At 41.4% G+C, this 26,242-nt stretch overlaps 1 protein-coding gene and 1 long non-coding RNA gene across 2 annotated transcripts; one reads left to right on the forward strand and one right to left on the reverse strand.

Moving 5' to 3' along the window:
- Positions 1-1,062: 1,062 nt before the first annotated feature.
- Positions 1,063-25,332, forward strand: LOC124279088 (histone PARylation factor 1-like). Its single transcript, XM_046714888.1, has 7 exons — positions 1,063-1,293; positions 3,395-3,563; positions 5,530-5,676; positions 6,066-6,261; positions 11,051-11,149; positions 21,007-21,248; positions 24,937-25,332. The coding sequence occupies exons 1-7, from the start codon at positions 1,075-1,077 to the stop codon at positions 25,239-25,241; spliced, it is 1,377 nt and encodes a 458-aa protein (XP_046570844.1). The 5' UTR covers positions 1,063-1,074; the 3' UTR covers positions 25,242-25,332.
- Positions 2,056-18,118, reverse strand: LOC124279089. The gene is made up of 3 exons (XR_006899298.1): positions 18,105-18,118; positions 2,619-2,621; positions 2,056-2,133 (listed from the first exon to the last, which is right to left on the reverse strand). It is a non-coding gene; the product is annotated as an uncharacterized LOC124279089 (long non-coding RNA).
- Positions 25,333-26,242: the final 910 nt, after the last annotated feature.

Below are 26,242 nucleotides of genomic sequence, written 5' to 3' on the forward strand. Positions count from 1 at the left end.
CAAATGAGATCGCAAATATCTGGCTTTGTCTTATATGTGAACTGCATGATGTCGCCGCCAACATAACAACAAAAGATCAACTCATGGGTGAAATCCGCAGTATCTGGAACAACTTGTGTGTGAACTACAGATACGTTCCAGTTATATTCGGACACTTGACGTAATTTCCATAGACTTACATGTCAATTTAGTGTGGCATAAACAATTTTCATGAATTTAATTTTCGTTAGATCCAAGTCAATTTTTGCACATTTGTGAGGAATCATCTATTTTATGGTCTCTGATCTTCTACCTACAATCACAAAATTTCGGTTTAATTTTCCGTTGCTTATTTATCGAATGGGAACAAGTTAATCAACGTATGTATACATGTACAGTGCCGTGAACTCCTTTAACATGGCGGCCTGTGGGATTGTGCACTGGAATCAAACGTAAGTTGATAAATGTGATATGTCATTAGTTAAATAGTGGTCGGAAAACTGAACTGAAATTATGTGCGCAGAGCTGAGATGATTTCACATTTGCCTGTCAAATTTTACAAAGATCCATCCTAAACTCACTTCATGAAATTTATTTATGCTAGTACACTGAAATAACATGTAAGTCTATGGAAATTACGTCAAGTGTCCGAATATACCTGGCACGGGTCTGTATATGAAGCTACATTCGACACTATTCCAAGGCGCCTATGTGAAGTACCAAGAATGAAGGGTCAGCTCACCAAATATTAAGGTAAGACTTACTTTATTTACCGAGATACACGATTTTTATAGTTAACCCCTGCCCACAGTAACTACAAACTTAGCCTGAAACACCTGTCTTTTGACCGAATGGGTTTGGGGAAAGGCAGACTTCAAATCCCGGCACATATAATCATAAAGGACCACAATTTTTATTTTGGTCTTCAAACTAGTGTAAATGTCTGCTACAAAAAAATATGTTTTTAAATATATAAATATCTAATCTGCGAGAACAAAACCGATACCTCAAAATCAAATCCCGTTCGCATACCTGGGTATACTTACAGTAGATTCAAAGATTAGCTGTCCGGATTCGGCCAATCTGATTCGGTGCATGGCTGACGCCAAGGCTTGTGCGGTGCAGATGCAGCCACTTCCTGTGTTTGATTGCGAAACCGCGAAAATGGCAACAAAGCAGGCGAAGTTAAAGCCGGAGTGTAAATATGGAGCCAAGTGTTACAGAAGAAATGCTGACCACATCAAAGCATATAGTCACCCCAAAAGGAAAGCGGACGACGAAGAAGATACTCCCGATTGTCCGACTGGAGGCGGGGTGGGTTGTCTCAAATGACGAATATCCACAATCAATGATCTTGTGAATATTGTCATCACAGATACTTCTGTCACATTTATTGACCCAAATAGTTGTCCCAAATATAATAGGGAGTACTGCACTTTACCGGGCGCACTTTTTCAGATTAATTAGCGCTGCTGGGGTTCCCTAACCCTAATCCTAACCCCTAACCCTAAGGATCGTAAAGGGTGTCTAACCCTAAACCCTAACCCTAAGGATCGTAAAGGGTGGCATACCCTAACCCTATGTGTTCCATCACAGTACGGGTCGAAGTATTGCATTGACCCGATCTGCTAATACAATACGTCAGCCAATATTTAGTTTATGTATCCAGCTAATCCTAATGATCGAGCAAGCATGAGAGATCAGTGATGCGATATTTGAGAATTTGTGTTGACATATATATCTATCTGTCTGTATCTTATAATATTATTTATTGCGTGGCGACCGGGTTCAACAATCATCTCACCACCACGACCTACACCTAAGCAGGTCGGATCCAGGAGTTTGGAGATGGGGGGAGTATATAAATCATGATTCCAAAGGTTAGGGGAAATGCTCCTCAGGGAAATTTTTTTTGGGTGAGAATGGGGATTGCGAGAACCTGCACCACCCCTCTGAATCCGTCCTGTAAAGGATCCAAGAAGCGCTGAAGGGGTCGTCGGCATGGGTACAGATGTGTACCTCAAGTTCGATTCTGTATACAGGTTGCAGAATATGGACCATTTGGACTTATCCCCCGTTTGGGGTACCGGGTACAATTCTGTCTTTTGACTTTGTTCAGGGTACATTTCTGTATACAGAAACTCACCTGGGGACCTATTCATTACACAGAGGTTTGAAAATGTGTAAACCCTTGTAAATTCCGAAATACGGGACTGTAAGACCCGCACACCTGTTGACCAAGTGTCTTACAAGGGTCTTACAGTCCTGTACACCCTTTCAAAACACTGTGTGAGGAATTTATTATATTAGCTTTAAGATCTTATAATGTAGCTTGTCTATAAAAACCAACATTCAATCTTCGACAGAATGTGACGCAAAACATTTCGCCATGTTTTTTCCTGAACTGTCATTAAGGGAGATAACTTGTGATGGTTTGGTACCCACACCGATACCGACCACTTCAGCCCAAGAAACACACAAAATCTGTAAAGATAGCAGCAGGAGCCAGTTAGTGCAGTACTAGCTGCGACATTTTAACTCCACAGTTGCCTAAACATGACAATCAGAATTTCTATTTGAAACAAAATGTACAAAACGAGCTTGTTGACAAGTGAACACAATGAGAGCCTTACCTAGACATACTGTACATGGCATTGAGTAGATCACTGTACATCAGTACAGTCTATCAACCCAAGTACACAATACACAAGTACATATCAATAATTATTGATCACAAATGTACCGAGCGAACTTAGTCATGGAATTCCTAGTTCCAGTTATAATCATGATAATATACTTATTGTATCCATCTATGGAAGCCATTCCTATCTGTCATTGGTTTCAAGCAAGTGACACAGTAATCACCACTTGCATATGTGGGCCCTAAGTGAGGTGAGGTGAAATTGGGTTTAACGTCGTGCTTGAGAATATTTCGCTCATATGACGACGTGCATGCGTGTGTATGTGTATGTGCGGCTGCTTGTACTAGCCCAGACTGAAGCTGGTTTTATAGTGCTAGCCCACTGAGATACCATGCCGCAGTGAAGCATGAATACCCCACTCAGACACATTATACTGACTCTTAGCCGACCAGTCCTTGTTGAACCCATTAATGCCGAACGCCATGCAGGGACCAACAAGTACCATATTTTAACGTCTTTTGGTATGACGCGGTCGGGGAACGAACCCGCGACCTTCTGCTCTCAGGGCGGACGCTCTAACCACTACACCACGGAGGCAGTGGGGGCCCTACTCATACTCTCATGTACACACCAATATGTCTGTGTATGTGTCTCTGTGTACTATCTTAAATCATATAGAAACATATGAACTATATTGATCCCTCACAAAATCCAGCCCACTTCAAACATTGCAGTGATTGTCTGAATATATGTTCTTTGAATTGTTTATTCAGGACAGGCCAAAGAAGGTAAAAGTTGCCCAGGACGCCACAAGCCCAGACAAGTCAGCCAAGTCTGATGTCGACCCAGACAACACAAGCCAGGTCCCTGGAAAAACAGACTCACACAAAGAAGATGAAGAAATGAAGCAAGATGAAGGAATTAAAGAAGATGAAGAGGATGGTAGGACCAGATAAACAGAATAGATCAGTGAAAGTCCTATTGGCCAATATGGACTGTGACAAAAGCTTAGAGTCCACTAGCCCTAACTTATCTTCTTCATTTTCAGTATTAATAAATAGCTGGTGATGTTGGACCCAAAAATAATATTTCTGCACTGGGCCTAGCTTTCACCTGGTAGCCTGTTTAACTGACAACATTGTGAGCAAACCTTGGTGTGTACCATGGTAAGACTGAGAGTGTACTGTTTTACCCCTAGTGTGTATATTACTTCAGGAAGTGCAAAATTTTAGCAAAATTTTATCATTTTTAACAGCAATTTTCACCTATGTGCATATTTTTCAAATACTTAAATTTGGTATTTTCTTAAAGCTCATTCATCGTAGATTCAAAATATATATGCAGCTTTCGAGGCACACAAACACACACAAGTTTGTTATTGTGTTGAAACACATTTAGTTTCTTTGAAACTGGGCGAAGCCATCGCGCTCAGAAGTGATTGGGGAAGCAAGTCATTAAAGGGAGGTAACCGATGCCTGACTAAATTGTTTAGGTCATCTTGTGACCTGGACTGTTTGAAGCCTACGTAATATATATGGTGCTATTTATCTCACGTCTTAAAACATTTCTTCTTAACGACAAAGAAGATGTAAAAGATAAAGACCGTAATATGAATACCATTTTCTTATAGGGACTATATTATTTGGTGGAAATAAAATCATTGGAAAACACGAATGAGAGAGGGGGTTCACACCCACCGATGTAAAAACATGCCTGAGAGTTCATAGTTTTCAGTTGCTGTCGGTTTTTACGTCCGTTTTCTCTTAGGTGCAATTTTGACAGACACACAGTAATGTATCCTATACAGCCCTTGAAGGTCTGCCTGTATCTTAAGATAATCATAATTTAAATATGGGTTTTTAGGAGGTTGTTTGTTGGGGTAAAATATCTTCATTTCATAGACTAGATATTAGTTTAATGTGTCGCTGTGTTAGTTTTCTACATTGGCGCCTGACTCTGATATATTTATAAGTGTGACCTATATATGTATAAGATCTTATGTCTTATATATATCTAGTCATACTTATAAATATATCAGATTTGGGCACTTTTGGTGCCAGTCCGAGAGGATGTAGTTTCATCATGATTGATGTATTAGTTAGGGGAGTCATGATACCACCACCTTTTTATGTTCAGGTGTACTAACATGTTGGGGCGATGGGGTAGCCTAGTGGTTAAAGTGTTCGCTCGGTTCACCAAAGACCCGGGTTCGATTCCCGAAATGGGTACAATGTGTGAAGCCCATTTCTGGTGACCCAGATATTGCTGGAATATTGCTAAAAGTGGCGTAAAAACCATACTCACTCACTCAGTAACATGTTACGGTACTTGTTTTCAATGTATAAGCTGAATGGTTTGTTATTTCAAGCGAGTTCTGCTAGCTTTACCCCGTCATATTCCCCCCTAGTTTATAGGTGGAAGACATCGGTCTGGCATTATTGAACCATTTATCTGTGACATTAGCTTATGACATAAAAACATGTATGTCATGTGTATAATTATATATTTTTTGACATGTTTCTGATGTTTATTTTGATGCATCTATTTCTTAAACAGGGAAACAGTGATCATGGCCATGTGAAAATGATTCCTAGAATTTATCTCAAGTGTTTTATATCTGGAAAATGTCAATCTCATCACTTTCGTCAGTGTTTGCAAAGCCCTTGGTGATTAACTTATACTCGTGAGTATGGTTTTGTGCCGCTTTTAGCAATATTCCAGCAATATCATGGCGGGGAACACCAGAAATGGGCTACACACATTGTATCCATGTGGGGAATCGAACCCGGGTCTTCGGCGTGACGACATAGCTTTAACCACTACTCTACCCTGTCGCCCCCGAGACTCAGGAAGACCATGAAAATTCATAACATAACTGTGAGATGATGGATGATTTGTTTGCCCCCAGTTAGTGACAGTGAAGAAGATGAAGATGTGGACGCCTCGCCGATGGATGTGAAACAGTACATCAAACACAAGTACCTGGTGGAAATGCCACAAGACTTCTATGATTTCTGGGAGTTCTGTAAGACAGAAGACTCGGCTGCACCAACAGGTGAGTGAGTTTGGTTTTACGCCGCTTTTAACAATATTCCAGCAATATCATGGCAGGGGACACCACAAATGGGCTTCACACATTGTAGCCATGTAGGCAATCGAACCCGGGCTTTAACCACTGGGCTACCCATCACCGGGCCGGGACAAGTCAGTTTTCACCGGGCAATCCCATCATATCCCAATTGGTGAGGTTGATGCTCATGATGTTGATCACTGGACTGTCTGATCCATATACAGCCCATATAGCTGGAATATTGCTGAGTGCGGCATTAAACACAAAAGAAAAAAAAATGCAAGGTGTCTGCGTGCAGATCCTGAAAAGATGCATAATTAATTACTGGTGTGTTTATTTTAAAGCTATTTACCGTCAAGCATGTTCTCCAACAGATGTGTTCAAGAGGGTGCTAGGGTTCCAGCTGGTCGGCCCATTTGACATTCTGGCTGGGAAACACGAAGGAGTCACTCACAACGCGGGGAAGAAGCCCAACTTCCTGCGACACTGGCGGTACTACTATGACCCTCCGGAGTTCCTCACTGTTGTCAGGGGAGACGATGACACACAGTTCCACATCGGCTACTTCAGGTGAGACTCACAAGTCTTGTATTAACAAGAAAGATCGTAACGACTTTGTTTATTTGTGTAATTTTAAGTTGTGCACAACTCATATCTCGGCAACATGGATTTGTCCAGTGAAGAAGAAACACTAGCCTTAATGTCTGTCTGCATATCGCAGTCAATGAAAATAAAGAAGAGAAAGCCTAAATTGGCATGGATCTGTAACTGGATTCTTAGTCGGAACATTCAAGTGACAGTAAAAACCTACAAACTGCTCAGTTTCTTCTTTTGTAAGGTCGATGTTTTTTTAATCTCAGACATGATGTCAACATAAACATAAGTGACGTCACCCTGAGGTGTACACAGATCTAAGCGATTTGATTGGTCGAGAGCTTGCGACTTGTGAGGTGAGGTGAAATTGGGTTTAACGTCGTGCTTGAGAATATTTCGCTCATATGACGACGTGCATGCGTGTGTATGTGTATGTGCGGCTGCTTGTACTAGCCCAGACTGAAGCTGGTTTTATAGTGCTATCCCACTGAGATACCATGCCGCAGTGAAGCATGCATCCCACTCAGACACATTATACTGACTCCGAGCCGACCAGTCCTTGTTGTACCCATTAATGCTGAGCGCCAGGCAGGGACCAACAAGTACCATGTTTTAACGTCTTTTGGTATGACGCGGTCGGGGATCAAACCCGCGACCTTCCTCTGGGCGGACGCTCTAACCACTACACCACAGAGGCGGTCCTGTGACTTGTGAAGGAATTAGGACAAGTCTTGTATCTTACAACTCTGCTGCGACTAGTTGTATGAGATTAGACATCGTTATGATTGGGGTGTTCCCAGGTTGCAACTGTGTTGCATGCTACAAGTTCTCACTACAAGTCGTACTGTGCGAACGCACCTTTAAGGCTTCTCACGTACATTACGTCTATCACTGTCCACAGGCTGGTCGAAGTCTCATGTAGACAGCTCTGATGGTTGTACAAGGGAGTCCAAGTACAGTACAACCAGAAATTACTGAAAATTTAAGATTGTAATTTTGTTTTATATATGCCACCCCTCACGTTAAATTTCGGACTGTATTTTGGGCGCTGATTCAAAGGTTTTTCAGTTTGTTTGGTCCAGAATTTCAGTGTATTAGGAAACAGCCACACAGAACTTTCATCTGAGAAAATCACATTGTCCCAGTTAAAATTTCTATGCTGTAAGCACCAGTTCAACCTTCGCTCTATTTGTTCAGGTTTCATGATCGGTGATGGAATTCCTCGACTTTTCTGCCAACCCATTGCATGCAGCTCAGTTCTAATTGTCTCCTTACAGACAGCCACATTTCCTCTATCAATCATACCCAGCCTTAAGTTTTCTAAACTCCTTCGTTTTTGTTTTTAGAAACAAGAATACCAAGCTGCCTCCTGTCACCGACAGTCAAATTTCTGGGCCTACCTGCGCCTCCCTGGTGCTCAATGCCATATCCATTTGCAATATTTTTCAAAACACGATAAACAGTGGACAAAGGGATGCCTGTTCTACTTGAAATCACTTTAGCTGATCTGATGTTCTTGTTATAATACTCTAAAATCAACTTCCTCTTCTCTAAATCATCCATACTGAGGATCACTGAAAATGTCGTCTGCTAGCAAATAAACAAAGGGGGATAACTCTTCACAAACTAATGAAAAAGGATTAACGGAGTTGTCTCTCTTGAATGAAACCAAACACTTGATAGCTGGTTAAGGTTGTTTATACTAGAAATCAGATTAAACATATTCCTAAAATTCTCAATAATTTCTGGTCATACTATAAACACAACTCCATGTTACTTCTTTGAGTGGCATTTAGAAGCTGCTATGATGAAGAGAAACAATTTTCTTTTGATAGACTGCATCTTAATTGCAATGGATGCGACATTTCGGTGTATATGGTAACACGGTTTTAGCATCCCCACCAAGGCATCGCATCTGTTGCCATAATGAAGTTGTCTATCTTTAAACATTGTTCCTCTTCACAACTCTTGTTAACTGAAGTTTGAATAGGCTTCCAGGACAACATGGTTCGAGAGCATGTTCTAAACTCTGTGCAAAGGCAGGAACGTCATCGTAATTCCTACCCACACTGTGTCGTTATAGACTTTTGGAGGCAGTATAACATTGCTGTCCTCCATAACCACCTGCTTCGCTACCCCGCTCAATTGAGAACATGTCCAGAATGAGTGGGTGAGGATGGTTTTACATCAATATTTTAGCAATATTCCAGCAATATCAAGGCGGGGACACCGGATGTGGGCTTCACGCATTGTACCCATGTGTGGGATCAAACCTAGGCCTTCGGCATGAGGACTAAACGCTTTAACCACTAGGTTACCCCACGCCCCTGTCCGGGATGAGCAGGACCCATGTCTTGGTGGTAACGCCAACTCAGACATGTGTAACAACATCGCCCGGCTATGTTCAATCATCTCGAACATGTGTTCAGTGTATTGCTGCTGCGGTCTTCTATCAGTGAAAGTAGTGCTGATTAGTGGCAGTCTGAAAGAAATAATCAAAGATTGGTCACAGTGACCAAAGGACCGAGTCATTCAGAATGCCAACCCTTACATGGGTACTTATTACGAAGCCCATTAAATTATGCCATTACATTTAATCTGCGAAATTACATGTTGTACTGGTTTTCTGAAAATCAATAAAGTGCTAAAATTTCAGCGTAAAACCAAACTCAGTTGCAGTCAGAATTGCTTGCTGCTGTCCCTCTTCTATCAGTGAAAGTGGTGCTGATTATTTTGAGTCTGATTAATTTTCGATAATTCAAAGATTGGTCACAGTGACTTCCTTTAGGTGAAAGGACCATGTTGATTCGGCAGAGATGCCAAATTACACTTTTTGACCTCTCTAGCTTTACAGGCCCAAAATAGGGTTGGCATATTTTGATTGATCACATATTCATTAAATTACAAACATTTTGGACATTTTTAATCTGCAAAGATTGAACATATCCTAGAAGTTGTCAGGGTACTGAAAAGCGTTTTAATTCTTAGAATACTCACGTGCTGAAAAGTCATGACTGAATATTTCTTGAAGATTCTGGGAAGTTTATGTTCATGATATATTAATCATCACTTTAATTTACAAATGAAATTTGCGCAGTTTCTAAATAAAGCAAAACAACAAGAAGAGAGAACCATGTTATATTTATCTGCAATAACAGCCTGAATAGGAAAATCTGAAAAATGATGCTAACCATGTGATAAAAATATGATAAGAGCGGAAGAAGTAATTTTTTTTGGTGTGGGTACAAGTCTATATGATTAAGTGTGACAGAAATACATAGCAGTGCAACTGAAGTTTGGCAGGTGTAACTAGGTTTTTATGTATGGTTGCACCTGGTGCAAGTAGCCCTGAAAAAGATGCGTGTTTGTTTTCCCATGATTTGATGAGAATTTTTAACTTTTTTAAATTTCGCGTTTTGTTTCCCCAGTTATCCCGACATTGGCCTGGCCTAATGTGGGGTGATGCAATGAAAAAGATGTGTGCTTTTAACTTCTTTGAGTGGCATTGTTTAGAAGTTGGAGACTAATATACAGGAAAACTTTATTAGGTAGACAACTTCTAACACGGTAGATCGCGGCGTTTCGATACAGATTCTTGTATCGTTGTCAAGCAAGTATACCTGCGAATAAAGAAGTTGTTTATCCACAAAGTTTGTCTGTATATGTGTGCTTTTTTCCTAAAAACCCTACAGTCAGTCATGATATTGCTCATAATTACTGTTGTTTTTTGGGGGGGTGGGGGTGGGTGTAGCCTAATGGTTAAAGTGAACGCTCTTCACCACATCCAGGTTTGACCTTGCATGCTCCCTTGCTGTCGACTCCTTTTTAACAAACTATTCCTCCCCTGATCAGTGAAAGCAATGAGACACTAGTGGTTAAAGCGATCACTGTTTGGCTGAACTATCAGCCACTGTTTGGGGGCAGTGGGGTAGCCTAGTGGTTAAAGCGATCACTGTTTGGCTGCCTGTTTGGGGGGCAGTGGGGTAGCCTAGTGGTTAAAGCGATCACTGTTTGGCTGAACTATCAGCCACTGTATCAGCCCTAGTGGTTAAAGCGATCACTGTTTGGCTGAACTATCAGCCACTGTTTGGGGGCAGTGGGGTAGCCTAGTGGTTAAAGCGATCACTGTTTGGCTGAACTATCAGCCACTGTTTGGGGGCAGTGGGTAGCCTAGTGGTTAAAGCGATCACTGTTGGGCTGAACTATCAGCCACTGTTTGGGGGCAGTGGGGTAATCTTGTGGTTAAAGCAATCACTGTTTGACTGAACTATCAGCCACTGTTTGGGGGCAGTGGGGTAGCCTAGTGGTTAAAGCGATCACTGTTTGGCTGAACTATCAGCCACTGTTTGGGGGCAGTGGGGTAGCCTAGTGGTTAAAGCGATCACTGTTTGGCTGAACTATCAGCCACTGTTTGGGGGCAGTGGGATAGCCTAGTGGTTAAAGCAATCACTGTTGGCTGAACTATCAGCCACTGTTTGGCTGTTGGGCTGAACTATCAGCCACTGTTTTGGGGGCAGTGGGGTAGCCTAGTGGTTAAAGTGTTGTCTAGTCACGCCGAAGGCCGAGGTTTGATTCCCCACATGGGTACAATATGTGAAGCCCATTTCTGGTGTCCCCGCGGTCATATTGCTGTATATTGCTAAAAGCGGTGTAAACCCATACTCACTCAGTTTTTTTTCTTCCAAATTTCTTACTTTATTTGAAAGTTAACCATGATATTCCTACTGGCCCAGTGTCATTTTGATATGTATATGGATGTTTGCAGGGATGATCCCAAGGAGATGCCGGTCTTTCTTGCTGCAAACTCCGCCAAGACGAGCTGTGTGCTCTCACCAAGGGGAGACAACCTGTTCGCTGCTGTCAGGTATGTTGACATGGTTACTGGATTTAACCAGGATGGTAATGCAAATCAGGCTAATCAAGAAATGACAGGTTTGGTTTGTCCTAAATTAAAAAAAATTGAACTATCAGCCTCTGAAGACAGATCGATTAATCCCATATAAGGCTATCATTTGTCTCTATTTGGATCATGGATCTGATGTACCTATGTTCTAAAAACAATTTAACCTCTTCCCTCTGATATGTCATGCTGGCACCTGTGATATGTCATGCTAACACCTGTGACATGTCATGATAGCACCTGTGGTATGTCATGTCATGCTAACACCTGTGGTATGTCATGCTAGCACCTGTGATATGTCATGCTAACACCTGTGGTATGTCATGCTAGCACTTGTGATATGTCATGCTAACACTTGTGACATGTCATGCTAGCACCTGTGACATGTCATGCTAACACCTGTGACATGTCATGCTAACACCTGTGGTATGTCATGCTAACACCTGTGACCTGTCATGCTAACACCTGTGACCTGTCATGCTAACACCTGTGACCTGTCATGCTAACACCTGTGACATATCATGCTAACACCTGTGACATGTCATGCTAACACCTGTGACATGTCATGCTAACACCTGTGATATGTCATGCTAACACCTGGGACATGTCATGCTAACACCTGTGGTATGTCATGCTAACACTGTGGTATGTCATGCTAGCACCTGTGATATGTCATGCTAACACCTGTGACATGTCATGCTAGCACTTGTGATATGTCATGCTAACACCTGTGACATGTCATGCTAGCACCTGTGATATGTCATGCTAACACCTGTGATATGTCATGCTAACACCTGTGATATGTCATGCTAGCACCTGTGACATGTCATGCTAACACCTGTGACATGTCATGCTAACACCTGTGGTATGTCATGCTAACACCTGTGACCTGTCATGCTAACACCTGTGACATGTCATGCTAACACCTGCAATGTGGTATGTCATGCTAACACCTGTGACCTGTCATGCTAACACCTGTGACATGTCATGCTAACACCTGTGGTATGTCATGCTAACACCTGTGACCTGTCATGCTAACACCTGTGACATGTCATACTAACACGTATATCATGCTAGCACCTGTGATATGTCATGCTACCAGTGCCACCTGTGATATGTCATGCTAGCACCTGTGATATGTCATGCTAGCACCTGTGATATGTCATGCTACCAGTGCCACCTGTGATATGTCATGCTAACACCTGTGATATGTCATGCTAGCACCTGTGACATGTCATGCTACCACCTGTGGCATGTCATGCTAACCCTGTGATATGTCATGCTTACACCTGTGGTATGTCATGCTAACACCTGTGATATGTCATGCTAACACCTGTGGTATGTCATGTTAGGACTTGTGATATGTCATGCTAACACTGTGATATGTCATGCTAGCAGTGTTAATAAGAAATCATGTAAAAAACCTAATATGCTAAGTTTTTTTTAATTATTTTGCCAAAACTGATGAGTTGAGGTGAATACTTGTAATATCTGTAAAATAAAGTCTGTGATACAATTTAAAATGATAACTCTGGGATCAGCTTTCTAAATAATGCTATTTAAAGTAGTGGTGTTACGATTAATTGAAATAATAGAAGATTGGTTGCAGTGACCAAACGACCAAACAATCCATCACATTTTCTCATAATCGAACACAAGCGATTTTGGAACTACTGTTTTAGTGTTGGAACATATCTTAGAAGCTGTCAGGGCGTAAAAAAACATGTGTCATTCTTAGAAACTCACTTCACTTACTGAAAACTCATGACTGACAACTATTGCGATAGCGATAGTCTATTGCTACAGTACTATTGCAATAGTTAGTTTCTCCTTAAATTGTCTCATTTGAAGCCATTTCCTAAATGAATGTATAGTTTTTAGTTTCAGTCTCTTTTAATAACTGACAAGAAACCTGAAACCCCGATCAAGTAAACAACTAAAACATAAACTCAATGAAGCTGCAAGTCTGCACCCAAACAATAAAAAAATACAAAACAGCATAAATATTTCATAAAAATAAAGTCAATTACAAAACTATCGATAGTCACACATACCATCGATGCATTGATAGTTTTTCGTTTCTATCATCGGTTAATTGCCATCGGAGACTCAATAACTGCAATCCATTGATAGTTCAATGCATCGTCACAGCCCTAATCTAGAGACTTGGTTTTGGTGACAAAGACTTAGACAATAACTAACGAGTTACGGGAATGACAGATTATCTTTCCCGAGTTCTATTAATTACGTAATTCTCAAGGGAAAGATAGTCTGTGCTTCCCTGTCACGAGTTGGTTGTTGTTTTTATTACTTATATCAGTTTTCGATCTAAAAAATGTCAAAATGAAAACAGCAGTCTCTCTATAAGGAAACACGTGATGTGGGGAATCACCAATCCCTACGCGTTGATTGGCTGTTTGATTTTCTGACAGCCAATCAGTGTTCACCAAAATGTAACCTCCCTAGGGACTTACAGGAACCATACTACCCTGTGTCCTCCTTCCTATATGGGTTATAACATTTGTTATTTGATTATAAATGTATGAGGAATTCAGTGGTATATTTGTAGCAGCTGTGTGTGAAATATACGTGATGTAATAGGCGTCTCATGATCGGCCTCTGGAAATGTGATTTGTAAACGCTATCCAGTATGGCAGAAAGCTCACTTTGGCATCCCAACCACTTCTAGGTTTATCAGCGATTTTAGACAATAACCATTGGAAATTTGATAAACAACAGATATCAGTGATTATTATAATATTATTTTTGAAATTCAATCCTGCGAGTAATTATCTGATTTCTACATTTCAAAATGGCAACATTTACTATGTACGTAATTTTGAAAGGTCATTTTCAGCACTTTTGCTTTGTCTAAGAAAATAATGGAAGGTATCAAGTAACAGGAAATTTCCCACAGAATTCAAAACTGTGAAGTGTATTTGGGTGTGATGTATTTTGAATGCTATCAATTTTAACTAATCCTGCACTCCTTAGGAAGTGAGGAGTGCAGGATAAGTATACAAATATATAAAAAATATTTAGATTTTACTAATACTTCAAAGTGAAGGGTGAAGGGGAGGGTCTCTCTGGCATCCATGGGGTTAAACCGTAATGTTTGTGGTATGACCAGCTGATGTGTGTGGTGTGCACTGCTAATGTCTGTGCTCTGCTCAACTTTTTGTGTTCTGTACTGCTAATTTTTGTGTTTTGTGCAGGTAATGTTTGTGTTCTGCTCTGCTGATGATTGTGTTCTGTATTCCTTATGTCTGTCTTCTGTACACCTTATGTCTGTGTTCTGTACACCTTATGTCCGTGTTCTGTACACCTTATGTCCGTGTTCTGTACACCTTATGTCCGTGTTCTGTACACCTTATGTCCCGTTGTTCTGTACACCTTTTATGTCCTTGTTCTGTACACCTTATGTCTTATGTCTGTGTTCTGTACACCTTATGTCCTGTGTGTTCTGTACACCTTATGTCTGTGTTCTGTACACCTTATGTCCGTGTTCTGTACACCTTATGTCCTGTGTTCTGTACACCTTATGTCTGTGTTCTGTACAATCTTACCTGTATGTCCTGTTCTGTACACCTTATGTCCGTTCTGTACACCTTATGTCCTGTGTTCTGTACAACCTTATGTCCGTGTTCTGTACACCTTATGTCCTGTCCTGTAACACCTTATGTCTGTGTCCGTGTACACCTTATGTCCGTCCTGTACACCTTATGTCCTGTTCTGTACACCTTATGTCTGTGTTCTGTACACCTTATGTCCGTGTACACCTTTATGTCCTGTCCGTGTACACACCTTATGTCCGTATTCCTGTACACCTTATGTCTGTGTCATGTACACCTTATGTCCGTGATCCTGTACACCTTATGTCCGTGTGTTCTGTACACCTTATGTCCTTGTCCTGTACACCTTATGTCTGTGTCCTGTACACCTTATGTCCGTGTCTGTACTGTACACCTTATGTCTGTGTTCTGTACACCTTACCTTATGTCCGCCTGTCTCTGTACACCTTTTGTCCGTGTTCCTGTACACCTTATGTCTGTGTTCTGTACACCTTATGTCCGTGTCTTGCTATTTTCTGTACACCTACACCTTATCCGTGTTCTGTACACCTTATGTCCGTCTGTACACCTGTGCACCTTTCTGTCCTTATGTCTCACCTTTTATGTTCTGTACACCTTTATGTCTGTGTCCTGTACACCTTATGTCCGTGTTGTGTACACCTGTCCTGTCCTTCTGTACACCTTATGTCTGTGGTTCTTGTGCCATGTGTCTGTGTCCATGTTCTGTACACTCCTATGTCCTGTACTGTACACCTTATGTCGTGTTCTGTACACCTTATGTCCTTTCTGTCCATGTATGTGTCCTGTACACCTTATGTCTGTACACCTTATGTCCACCTTATGTGTCCTGTACACCTTATGTCCGTCACTGTACACCTTATGTCCGTGTCTCCGTGTGTACACCTTCTTATGTCTGTGTGTTCTGTACACCTTATGTCCATGTTCTGTACACCTTATGTCCGTGTTCTGTACACCTTATGTCCTGTTCTGTACATTATGTCTGTGTTCTGTATTATGTCATTCTGTACACCTTTTATGTCTGTGTTCTGTACACCTTGTGCTGTGTTGTACTGTACACCTTATGTCTGTGTTCTGTACACCTTATGTCTGTGTTCTGTACACCTTATGTCTGTGTCCTGTACACCTTATGTCCGTGTTCTGTACACCTTATGTCTGTGTTCTGTACACCTTATGTCCGTGTTCTGTACACCTTATGTCTGTGTTATGTCTGTACACCTTATGTCTGTGTCCTGTACACCTTATGTCCGTGTTCTGTACACCTTATGTCCGTTCTGTTCCTGTACCTGTACACCTTATGTCCGGGTTGTAAACCTTGTGGTGTCCTGCAGGTCCTGTACATTTTGGTTCTGTACACCTTATGTCCTGTTCTGTACACCTTATGTCTGTGTGTTCTGTACACCTTATGTCTGTGTTCCACCTTATGTACACCTTATGTCCGTGTTCTGTACACCTTTATGTCCGTGTTCTGTACACCTTATATGTCTGTCCACCTTCTGTACACCTTATGTCTGTGTTCTGTACACCTTATGTCCTGTGTCCTGTACACACCTTATGTCCTGTGTTCTGTACACCTTATGTCCGTCCTGTGTTATGTCTGTACACCTTATGTCCTGTGTTCCTGTACACCTTATGTCTGTGTTCTGTACACCTTATGTCCGTGTTCTGTGTCCTGTACACTTTTATGTCTTATGTCTGTGTGTCTGTACACCTTATGTCTGTGTCCTGTACACCTTTATGTCCGTGTTCTGTACACCTTATGTCTCCGTGTTTCTGTACACCTTATGTCTGTCGTACACCTTGTGTCGTACACCTTTATGTCTGTGTTCTGTACACCTTATGTCTGTGTTCTGTACACCTTATGTCCGTGTCCTGTACACCTTATGTCTGTGTCTTATGTCTGTACACCTTATCCGTCCGTACACCTTATGTCCGTGTACACCTTATGTCTGTGTTCTGTACACCTTATGTCCTGTGTCCTGTACACCTTATGTCCGCAGTGTCTGTGTTCTGTACACCTTATGTCCGTGTCTGTACACCTTATGTCCGCACCATATGTCCGTGTACTGTACACCATATGTGGTTCTGTACACCTACTGTACACCTTATGTCCGTGTTCTGTACACCTTATGTCCGTGTTCTGTACACCTTATGTCCGTGTCCTGTACACCTTATGTCTGTGTCATGTACACCTTATGTCCGTGTTCTGTACACCTTATGTCCTTCCTGTACACCTTATGTACACCTTATGTGTCCTGTACACCTTATGTCTGTGTCCGGTGTACACCTTATGTCTTAGTGTCTGTGTACATGTACTTATGTCCACCTTATGTCCGTGTTCTGTACACCTTATGTCCGTGTCCTGTACACCTTATGTCCGCAGTGTCCGTCCTGTACACCTTATGTCCGTGTTCCGTGTACACCTTATGTCTGTGTTCTGTACACCTTATGTCCGTGTTCTGGTACACCTTATGTCCTGTGTTCTGTGTACTGTGTTGTTCTGTACACCTTATGTCCTGTTCTGTACACCTTATGTCTGTGTTCTGTACACCTTTATGTCCGTGTTCTGTACACCTTATGTCTGTGTTCTGTAATTTTATGTCATGTACACCTTATGTCTGTGTCATGTAACTGTACACCTTATGTCTGTGTTCTGTACACCTTATGTCCGTGTCCTGTACACCTTATGTCCGTGTTCTGTACACCTTATGTCCGTGTCCTGTACACCTTATGTCTGTGTCATGTACACCTTATGTCCGTGTCCTGTACACCTTATGTCCGTGTTCTGTACACCTTATGTCTGTGTTCTGTGTACTGTACACCTGTACACCTTATGGTGTTCCTTATGTCCGTGTTCTGTACACCTTATGTCTGTGTACTGTACACCTTATGTCTGGTGTTCTGTACACCTTTTATGTCCGTTCTGTGTCCGTGTACACTGTTACACCTTATGTGTTCCTGTACACCTGTGTCGGTGTACCTTATGTGTCCTGTACCCTTATGTGTACACCATGTATGTCCGTGTTCTGTACACTCTTATGTGTCCGTTTATGTCTGTCCTGTACACCTTATGTCCGTGTCCTGTACACCTTATGTCCGTGTCCTGTACACCTTCTGTGTCCACCTTATGTGTCTGTACACCTTATGTCCGTGTCCTGTACACCTTTATGTCCGTGTCCTGTACATCTGTCTTATGTCCAATTATGTCTGTACACCCTTATGTCCGTGTCCTGTGTCCGTCTGTGTTCTGTCCTATGTCCCTGTGTGCTGTACACCTTATTCTGTAGTCATGTTCTGTTCTGTACACCTTATGTCCTTGTCCTGTACACCTTATGTCTGTATTCTGTACACCTTGTTCTGTCACCTTATGTCCGTGTTCTGTACACCTTATGTCTGTGTTCTGTACACCTTATGTCCTGTCCTGTACACCTTATGTCCTGTGTTCTGTACACCTGTATGTCCTGTGTTCTGTGTACACCTTATGTCCGTGTCCTGTGTGTCTGTGTCCTGTACACCTGTAAGTCCGTGTTCTGTATTCCCTCTGTCTGTGTCCTGTACACCTTATGTCTGTGTTCCTGTACACCTCCATGTCCTGTGTACACACCATATGTCCTGTGTTCTGTACACCTTATGTCTGTGTTCTGTACACCTTATGTCCGTGTCCTGTACACCTATGTCTGTGTCATGTCTGTACACCTTTTATGTCCGTGTCCTGTACACCTTATGTCCCAGTGTCATTCTACACCTTATGTCCATGTGTTCCACACCTTATGTCTGTACTGTCTGTACAATCTTATGTCTGTGTACACCGGGCCATGTCCGTGTCCTGTACACCTTATGTCTGTGTTCTGTACCACCTTATGTCCGTGTATCCATGTACTTCACCTCTTATGTCCGTGTCCTGTACACCTTATGTCTTATGTCCATGTACACCTTATGTCCGTGTTCCTGTACACCTTATGTCCGTGTCCTGTACACCTTATGTCCATTCTGTATGTCCTGTTCCCATGTCCATGTCCATTGGTTCTGTACACCTTATGTCCGTGTCCTGTACACCTTATGTCCATGTCCTGTGTTTGTACACCTTATGTCCTGTTCATTCACTCTTATGTCCATGTCTGTACACCTTTATGTCCGTATTCTGTACACCTTTGTCCTGTTCTCATCTATACCTCCTTATGTGTCCATGTCCCTGTACACCTTATGTATGTCTTATGTCCCCTGTTCTGTACACCTGTATGTCCGTGTCCTGTACACCTTATGTCCGTGTTCTGTACACCTTATGTCTGTTCCTTATGTACACCTTTTCCGTGTCCTGTACACCTTACACCTTATGTCCCTTATGTCCTGTACACCTTTATGCTCCGTATTATGTACACCTTATGTCCGTTCCTGTACACCTTATGTCCGTGTCCTGTACACCTTATGTCCGTGTCCTGTACACTCTTATGTCTGTGTACAATCTGTACACCTTTTATGTCTGTGTTCTGTACACCTTATGTCCTGTCCTGTACACCTTATGTCTATGTTTATGTTACACTTTTATGTCCGTGTTCTTGTACTGTACACCTTATGTCCACCTGTCCTTTACACCTTATGTCCGTGTTCTGTACACCTTTATATGTCCTGTTCTGTACACCTTATGTCCGTGTTCTGTACACCTTTATCTTATGTCCGTGTTCTGCATGTACACCTTATGTCCGTGGTCCTGTACACCTTATGTCCGTGCACTTTTTATGTCTGTGTCAACACCTTATGTACCGTGTCCTGTACACCTTATGTCCGTGTCCTGTACACCTTATGTCTGTGTCATGTACACCTTATGTCCGTGTCCTGTACACCTTATGTCCTTGTTCTGTACACCTTATGTCCTGTCATGTACACCTTATGTCTGTATGTCCGTGTTCTTATGTACACCTTATGTCCGTGTCCTGTACACCTTATGTCCGTGTTCTGTACTGTACATGTCCGTTTCTGTACACCTTATGTCCATGTTCTGTACACCTTATGTCCGTGTCCTGTACACCTTATGTCCGTGTTCTGTACACCTTATGTCCGTGTTCTGTACACCTTATGTCCGTGTTCTGTACACCTTATGTCCGTGTCCTGTACACCTTATGTCCGTGTCCTGTACACCTTATGTCCGTGTTCTGTACACCTTATGTCCGTGTTCCACCTTATGTACACCTTATGTCCTGTCCATGTCCTGTACACCTTTCTGTCCTTATGTCTGTGTACTGTACACCTTATGTCCGTTGTACACCTTATGTCCGTGTTCTGTACACCTTATGTCTGTGTTCTGTACACCTTATGTCCGTGTTCTGTACACCGTGTTCTGTGTCCTGTACACCTTATGTCTGTGTTCTGTACACCTTATGTCTGTGTCCTGTACACCTTATGTCTGTGTTCTGTACACCTTATGTCCGTGTCTGTACACCTTATGTCCGTGTCCTGTACACCTTATGTCTGTGTCATGTACACCTTATGTCCGTGTCCTGTACACCTTATGTCCGTGTTCTGTACACCTTATGTCCGTGTTCCTGTACACCTTATGTCCGTGTTCTGTACACCTTATGTCCGTGTCCTGTACACCTTATGTCCGTGTTCTGTGTACCTTATGTCTGTGTTCTGTACACCTTATGTCCGTGTTCTGTACACCTTATGTCCGTTGTGTCTGTACACCTCATGTACGTTCTGTACACCTTGTGTCCGTCTGTGTCCTGTACACCTTATGTCCTTATGTCACCTGTCCTGTACACCTTATGTCTGTGTTCTGTACACCTTATGTCCGTGTTCTGTACACCTTATGTCCGTGTTCTGTACACCTTATGTCCGTGTTCTGTACACCTTATGTCCGTGTTCTGTACACCTTATGTCCATGTTCTGTACACCTTATGTCCGTGTTCTGTACACCTTATGTCCGTGTTCTGTACACCTTATGTCCGTGTTCTGTACACCTTATCCGTGTTTGTTACTGTACACCTTATGTCTGTGTTCTGTACACCTTATGTCCGTGTTCTGTGTACTGTACACCTTATGTCCGTGTTCTGTACACCTTATGTCCGTGTTCTGTACACCTTATGTCTGTCTTCTGTACACCTTATGTCCGTGTTCTGTACACCTTATGTCCGTGTTCTGTACACCTTATGTCCGTGTTCTGTACACCTTATGTCTGTGTTCTGTACACCTTATGTCCATGTTCTATACACCTTATGTCTATGTTCTGTACAGCTTCTATGCGAAGGATAAACTGAAGGGGAAGGAAGTGGGCGGAGGGGACAGGAAGTGGCTGGAGGGGGTGTGTCGGAGGTTGGAGGAAAAGGCTGGGCAGCTAGGACTCTCCCTCGACATGCGCACTAAATCAATGAAGACCCGACAGAAGAAGGTAGTCTGCAACAGCTTCCACGGTGCAGGCATCGTTGTCCCAGTGGATGAGAACGAGATCGGCTATAGACCTGTGCCAGAAACTCCAAGTGAGCAATATGACATTTTACTTAGTACTGTTTCTCTGTGACCACTGGCCTACTGTGTTTTTACTTGTCTCTAGCTTGACAGATATCTGTAGTCAAATCAGTAGAGTATATTTACTATAGAACTGTCGGAAATAGAAAAAAAACTGTTTTTAGGCTGTTACTCTGTATCCCTAAACTTTACACAATTGCAAATAGCATATGTCGAAATAACCCACTTTGGCCTAACTGGACTTTCAGTGCGATGCGTAAGACGATACCCATAAAAGCATGTTTACTCGTAAAATAGGGCAAAACTTAGAAAAAATACGAATAGCTGCTGAAAACAATAAATCAGACTATAGATGGCAATTACGTCGCTCAGCCAGGTATGACGACGGACCGTCGACTCACCTGGCATGAAATGCACGTGCTGCCTACAGGCACAAGGGGTCATCTCAAAGATATTTTGTGCTTTTTCATGTGTGTTGACTATGTCTTATCTATTGATTAAAATCTTACGTGTCTTTCTTTCATTATGTTGAGATATGTAAAAGAGAATGATACCCGAAAACCATAAAAACGCATCGTAGTATATAGGTGGCATTACCACTCGAAGATCGAAAGGACTGGATATTATTTGTAAATTGTTATGACGCGCTGTGTACCTCACCAGTATAATTGCCCTAAAGGATTATCTTTTCTTAGCTGATATCTCTATCCCCCTAGCCCGACCCCAGGTTTTGCTTTTGAGACGACCTCTCCTATCTGTTTCTTTTTATAGTGACAGTGAGACTGCATGGTAGCTACATCCTTAATAGTTTCAGCATAAATGTTATTATTTTTTATGTCAGCTATCGTTTATAATGAATCTACGTCTAATTTCAAATTGGGCATTTAAAAAATGTCTTTTGTCATACAATATCGTCGCACACTTATTTACATAAAGCCATCTGTTCCAAATAAGTCTTTTTGGACTTAGAAAAAAACCGCAATTGAATTATCATAATGTTATGACATCATCAGTTAATGACCTCACTATGCTTTGACATCTTTAAGAACACAGCTGACAATGCTATGACATCACAAGGTTGATGAGGTCAGAATGCTATGATGTCATCAAGCTGATGACATCAGAGTGCTGACCTCACTGAGATCACTGCTCACGAAGCCATATGGCAGTTTGTGTTCAGATAAATTCAATTTGTTACTGATAACTGATGAAGAATGATTTTTTATGATAAATATAATCTCACCCTCGTGTCTTCTGATATCAAAATATCAACACTTGTTGATTAAAGTTAAAAATATCCTCGGCAAGCCACAGATATTTGTAACTTTAACTTGTGTTGATATATTTGATATCAGAAGACACTTGGATGAGATTGTCTATGTCTGGCCCAATCATATGAAGTTGCCAAGACAGAACAACTCAAGTTGGTCACGTCTGAGGTCAGGGGTCATTTGACAAAGGTTAAAACCAGAGATATTTTGAATTGTTTAGACCAAGCTCATGTCAGTACTAACCTACCATGATAGATGATTTTGTTTGATGGTGTATTATTATTAATATTCTTCTTCTTATTATATGATATGTGTATTGAACCGATATCCAGCTCAGCTCAGCTGCTCAAAAGCAATTGGTTTTTCCCTCCATCATTGGATGTCAATCTCAACTCCCTTGGGATTATACAACTCTTGCAGCCATATAGCCAAGTTAATGTGGCTTTCTCATCCTTACGAGGTACCCATTCACAGCTGGGTGGACTAAGACACATAGTCACACAGAGATTTACCTTGAGTCGTGTATTTGAGGCTCCCTCGGACTCATACTCTTACTTTTCGGGGGTCCTGGACTACAAAATGGGGGTCAAAGACACTTAAACATTATTATTAATACTATGTTGTAATATTGTTGTAATTCAGTTACTGTTATTGTATTGTGTATCATGATCATCACATCGGTACAGTAATTAAATTGGAAATGATACCATGACCCGGCTATAGTTTGACATTGTCTCCCTCCCTCTGCAAGCAGTCTGCATTCTGCTGTTTATTTTGTTGACAGTTACATAGACAGATTCTTTAATACAAATGCATAAAATCGGTGATTTACAATGTGATTAGGTTGTCTGACAAAACATCCACTTGCACAGTTTGAGATCGATTGGGTCATTGGATGAGGAGATATTTACAACAAACGGGTCCACATGCATTTCATGCCAAACTATAGTTGCAGACTCAGTGATAACATATTGTTACTAGATCGAAATTTTTACAAAGAGTATTTGGACATTTTCTGTGTCCCTGTGGACACGCTAATCAATTTCGTTGCATCCATTGTCAATTTTTATGTGTATAGGATGCTGAAATTCGCGTCTAGTAAATCCCTGGTCACAGTACTTTGTCCATGTTTACTGCACGTTGCTGTACCCACAACTAGGTGTTTGCACGTATTCATGTGGCCACCATCTGGTCACTTATCATTTAGCTGAAACTTTACACACTTGTTCCAACTAATCAGGAAACTCAAATGTATAATTTGATTTTCAATATGGCCACCATGGCAGCCAAATCGAAACTCACTGTTTGTGACAATTACTGAAACTGAAAGCTAAAACTGATGACCATTACCAGCTGATTACTCAGCCATGACACCCCAGCGTGATGAAATCGGGTTTAAATTAATTGTTTTAAAAGTAATTTTGATGTTTAAACTGTCCCTAAACTTCTTATGGCCTGTACTCAGTTGTTTTGCATTAAAAAGTAGGGAAATATTGAGGGGGGAATGTTTGTGTAGTAGTGTTGTTCAACAAATATTTTCTTTTTATTTTATGTATACATTTAATTTATGAATGTTATATTTTGACCTTGCAATTAGCCTCTCTTAAATAGCAGATTTGTCCCTGTGAACTTCTCTGAAAATGAGGGAAAGGAACACTAGGATTGTTTTATTATTCTTTGTTCAGTTTGTTAGAAATTAGTTTAAGTTATTGCTTCTGCAAAACATATTTGAGTTTGTTTTGGCTGACTTTGTTTTGGAAAATGTTGACTAAATAGCAAGGTGGGCTACATTTCCGTTTTGTGTTATGAGTCATAAAATGTTTGTTTGAGTAGTGTATTTAGAAGTTGGTGATTAAAATAAGTGACACTTGCTAGACAACGCTACAAGAATCTGTATCGAAACATCGCATCAACTGAATAAAGAAGTTGTTCATCCATTACGTTTGTCCTGATCATAAAATGTTGTCTTGAACCAAGGCATATTCCGTGCTGTAGCCAGTCTGCATAATTGAGGGATTCCCGCTTATTGTACTGAACTTGGTGATTTATTTATAATTGTATGCATCAATGGTGCAGATTTATAATTTTATAAAAATTTATAATGTGTTTTAATCGGGCGCATACATAATTTCAAAATATGACCATTTTCATTGAAAGCGATTCGAAGATCAAAATCAAAATATTGAAACTTCCGGTATTAAAAACTAGGCCAACTGGCCCCTTCCAAGGAAATCCTGGCTGCAGCACTGCATTTGTCGGCCTGTGTTAACTGGCTCTGCATTGGACCACATTTGAAATTCTCTTGCTCAAATTTCACCTGATATTTTTGTTATGAAGAACAGTCAGGGATGCCCTGTAGTCAAATTTTTAATAGCTTACTGTTAACATCTTCAGTGGGCTGTCTGACATCATATATTTTTGTCCCCAGGTGACTTGAAAAAGATCCTGAAGAAAATTGTTGATGCTCGGACGGAGAAGGAACGGAACCAGTTCTTCGACCCGCTGCAGGAGCTGATCACGCTGGTGCAGTTTGCCAATGATGAGTGTGACTACGGGGAGGGTCTGGAGCTGGGAATGGACCTGTTCAGCTACGGCGGCAAGGTTTTCCACTCCACCATTCTCCATCTCCTTCCCCTGGCCTACCAGCTACTGCGACGAACACCCTATGCCAAGATCATATCAACTCACTTACGACATCGGCGACACACTGCTGACCTCAGTGAACTGGGCTAGGTTTTGTGTTAGTGAATGTCAAGGGTTATGAATGATTGGTGGTGAGCAGTTATCAGCCGATGTAAATTTCTATGATAAATTTTTAGCAACAGTCAGATTTTGGCTTCTTTTTTTAATCAAAGAACAGGCTTTCTGTGCAGGATCGAGACTCTTTCTCTTCGTATCAAGTGGAGGAATGGTGGTTGATGTTGGACTGGGCCCTGTAGATATTAGGGTCCAGTTTTCTTCTTGATTATATTTGATCTATTGGAGCAGTTGAGCCAGGTCACACATTAATACATGCATAACACAAACCATCTACATCTGATGTTGAATCTGATCTTGGAGAAAATATGTTGAAATTTCCGTCAATAAGTAGATGTATTCCAGGGCAAAATGACAGCGACTGCAAACTAACATAATGAGGACATGAGTGAGTGAGTTGAGTTTTACGCGGCACTCTCAGCAATATTCCAGCTATGTGGTGGCGGTCTGTAAATAATCGAGTCTGGACCAGACAATCCAGTGATCAACAGCATGAGCATTGATCTGTGCAATTGGTAACCGATGACATGTGTCAACCAAGCCAGCGAGCCTGACCACCCGATCATGTTAGTCGCCTCTTACGACAAGAATGGGTTACTGAAGGTACATTCTAACCCGGACCTTCACAGGTGAATTATGATATGATTATGAATGTACATGGCTGAAGGGAAGTTAAAAATCGGATGTTCAATGTTGCAATACCTTTTTCCATGTGTATATATTTTCCTGTTTTACCAACACATTTTCAGTTCCATTCAAGAAATATATATGACAAATGAGATTTAAATATTAATTTGATAATATTTTTGGAAATAATTGTGACAGCCCGACTTCAGGTGAAAATGTATGTTTTCTTAATGCAGCCATTGACTTCAGGGTTCCAGGCAATGTATTGTTTAGAAATACGTAATGTGAGTTCAGATTATTTCATGACCTGATTTTTATCATTGATAGAACTAATTATTAGTAGTCAAATA

The sequence above is a fragment of the Haliotis rubra genome, unplaced genomic scaffold (assembly GCF_003918875.1).
Source record: "Haliotis rubra isolate DU_JTF1 unplaced genomic scaffold, ASM391887v1 Scf246, whole genome shotgun sequence".
NCBI classification, from domain to species: domain Eukaryota; kingdom Metazoa; phylum Mollusca; class Gastropoda; order Lepetellida; family Haliotidae; genus Haliotis; species Haliotis rubra.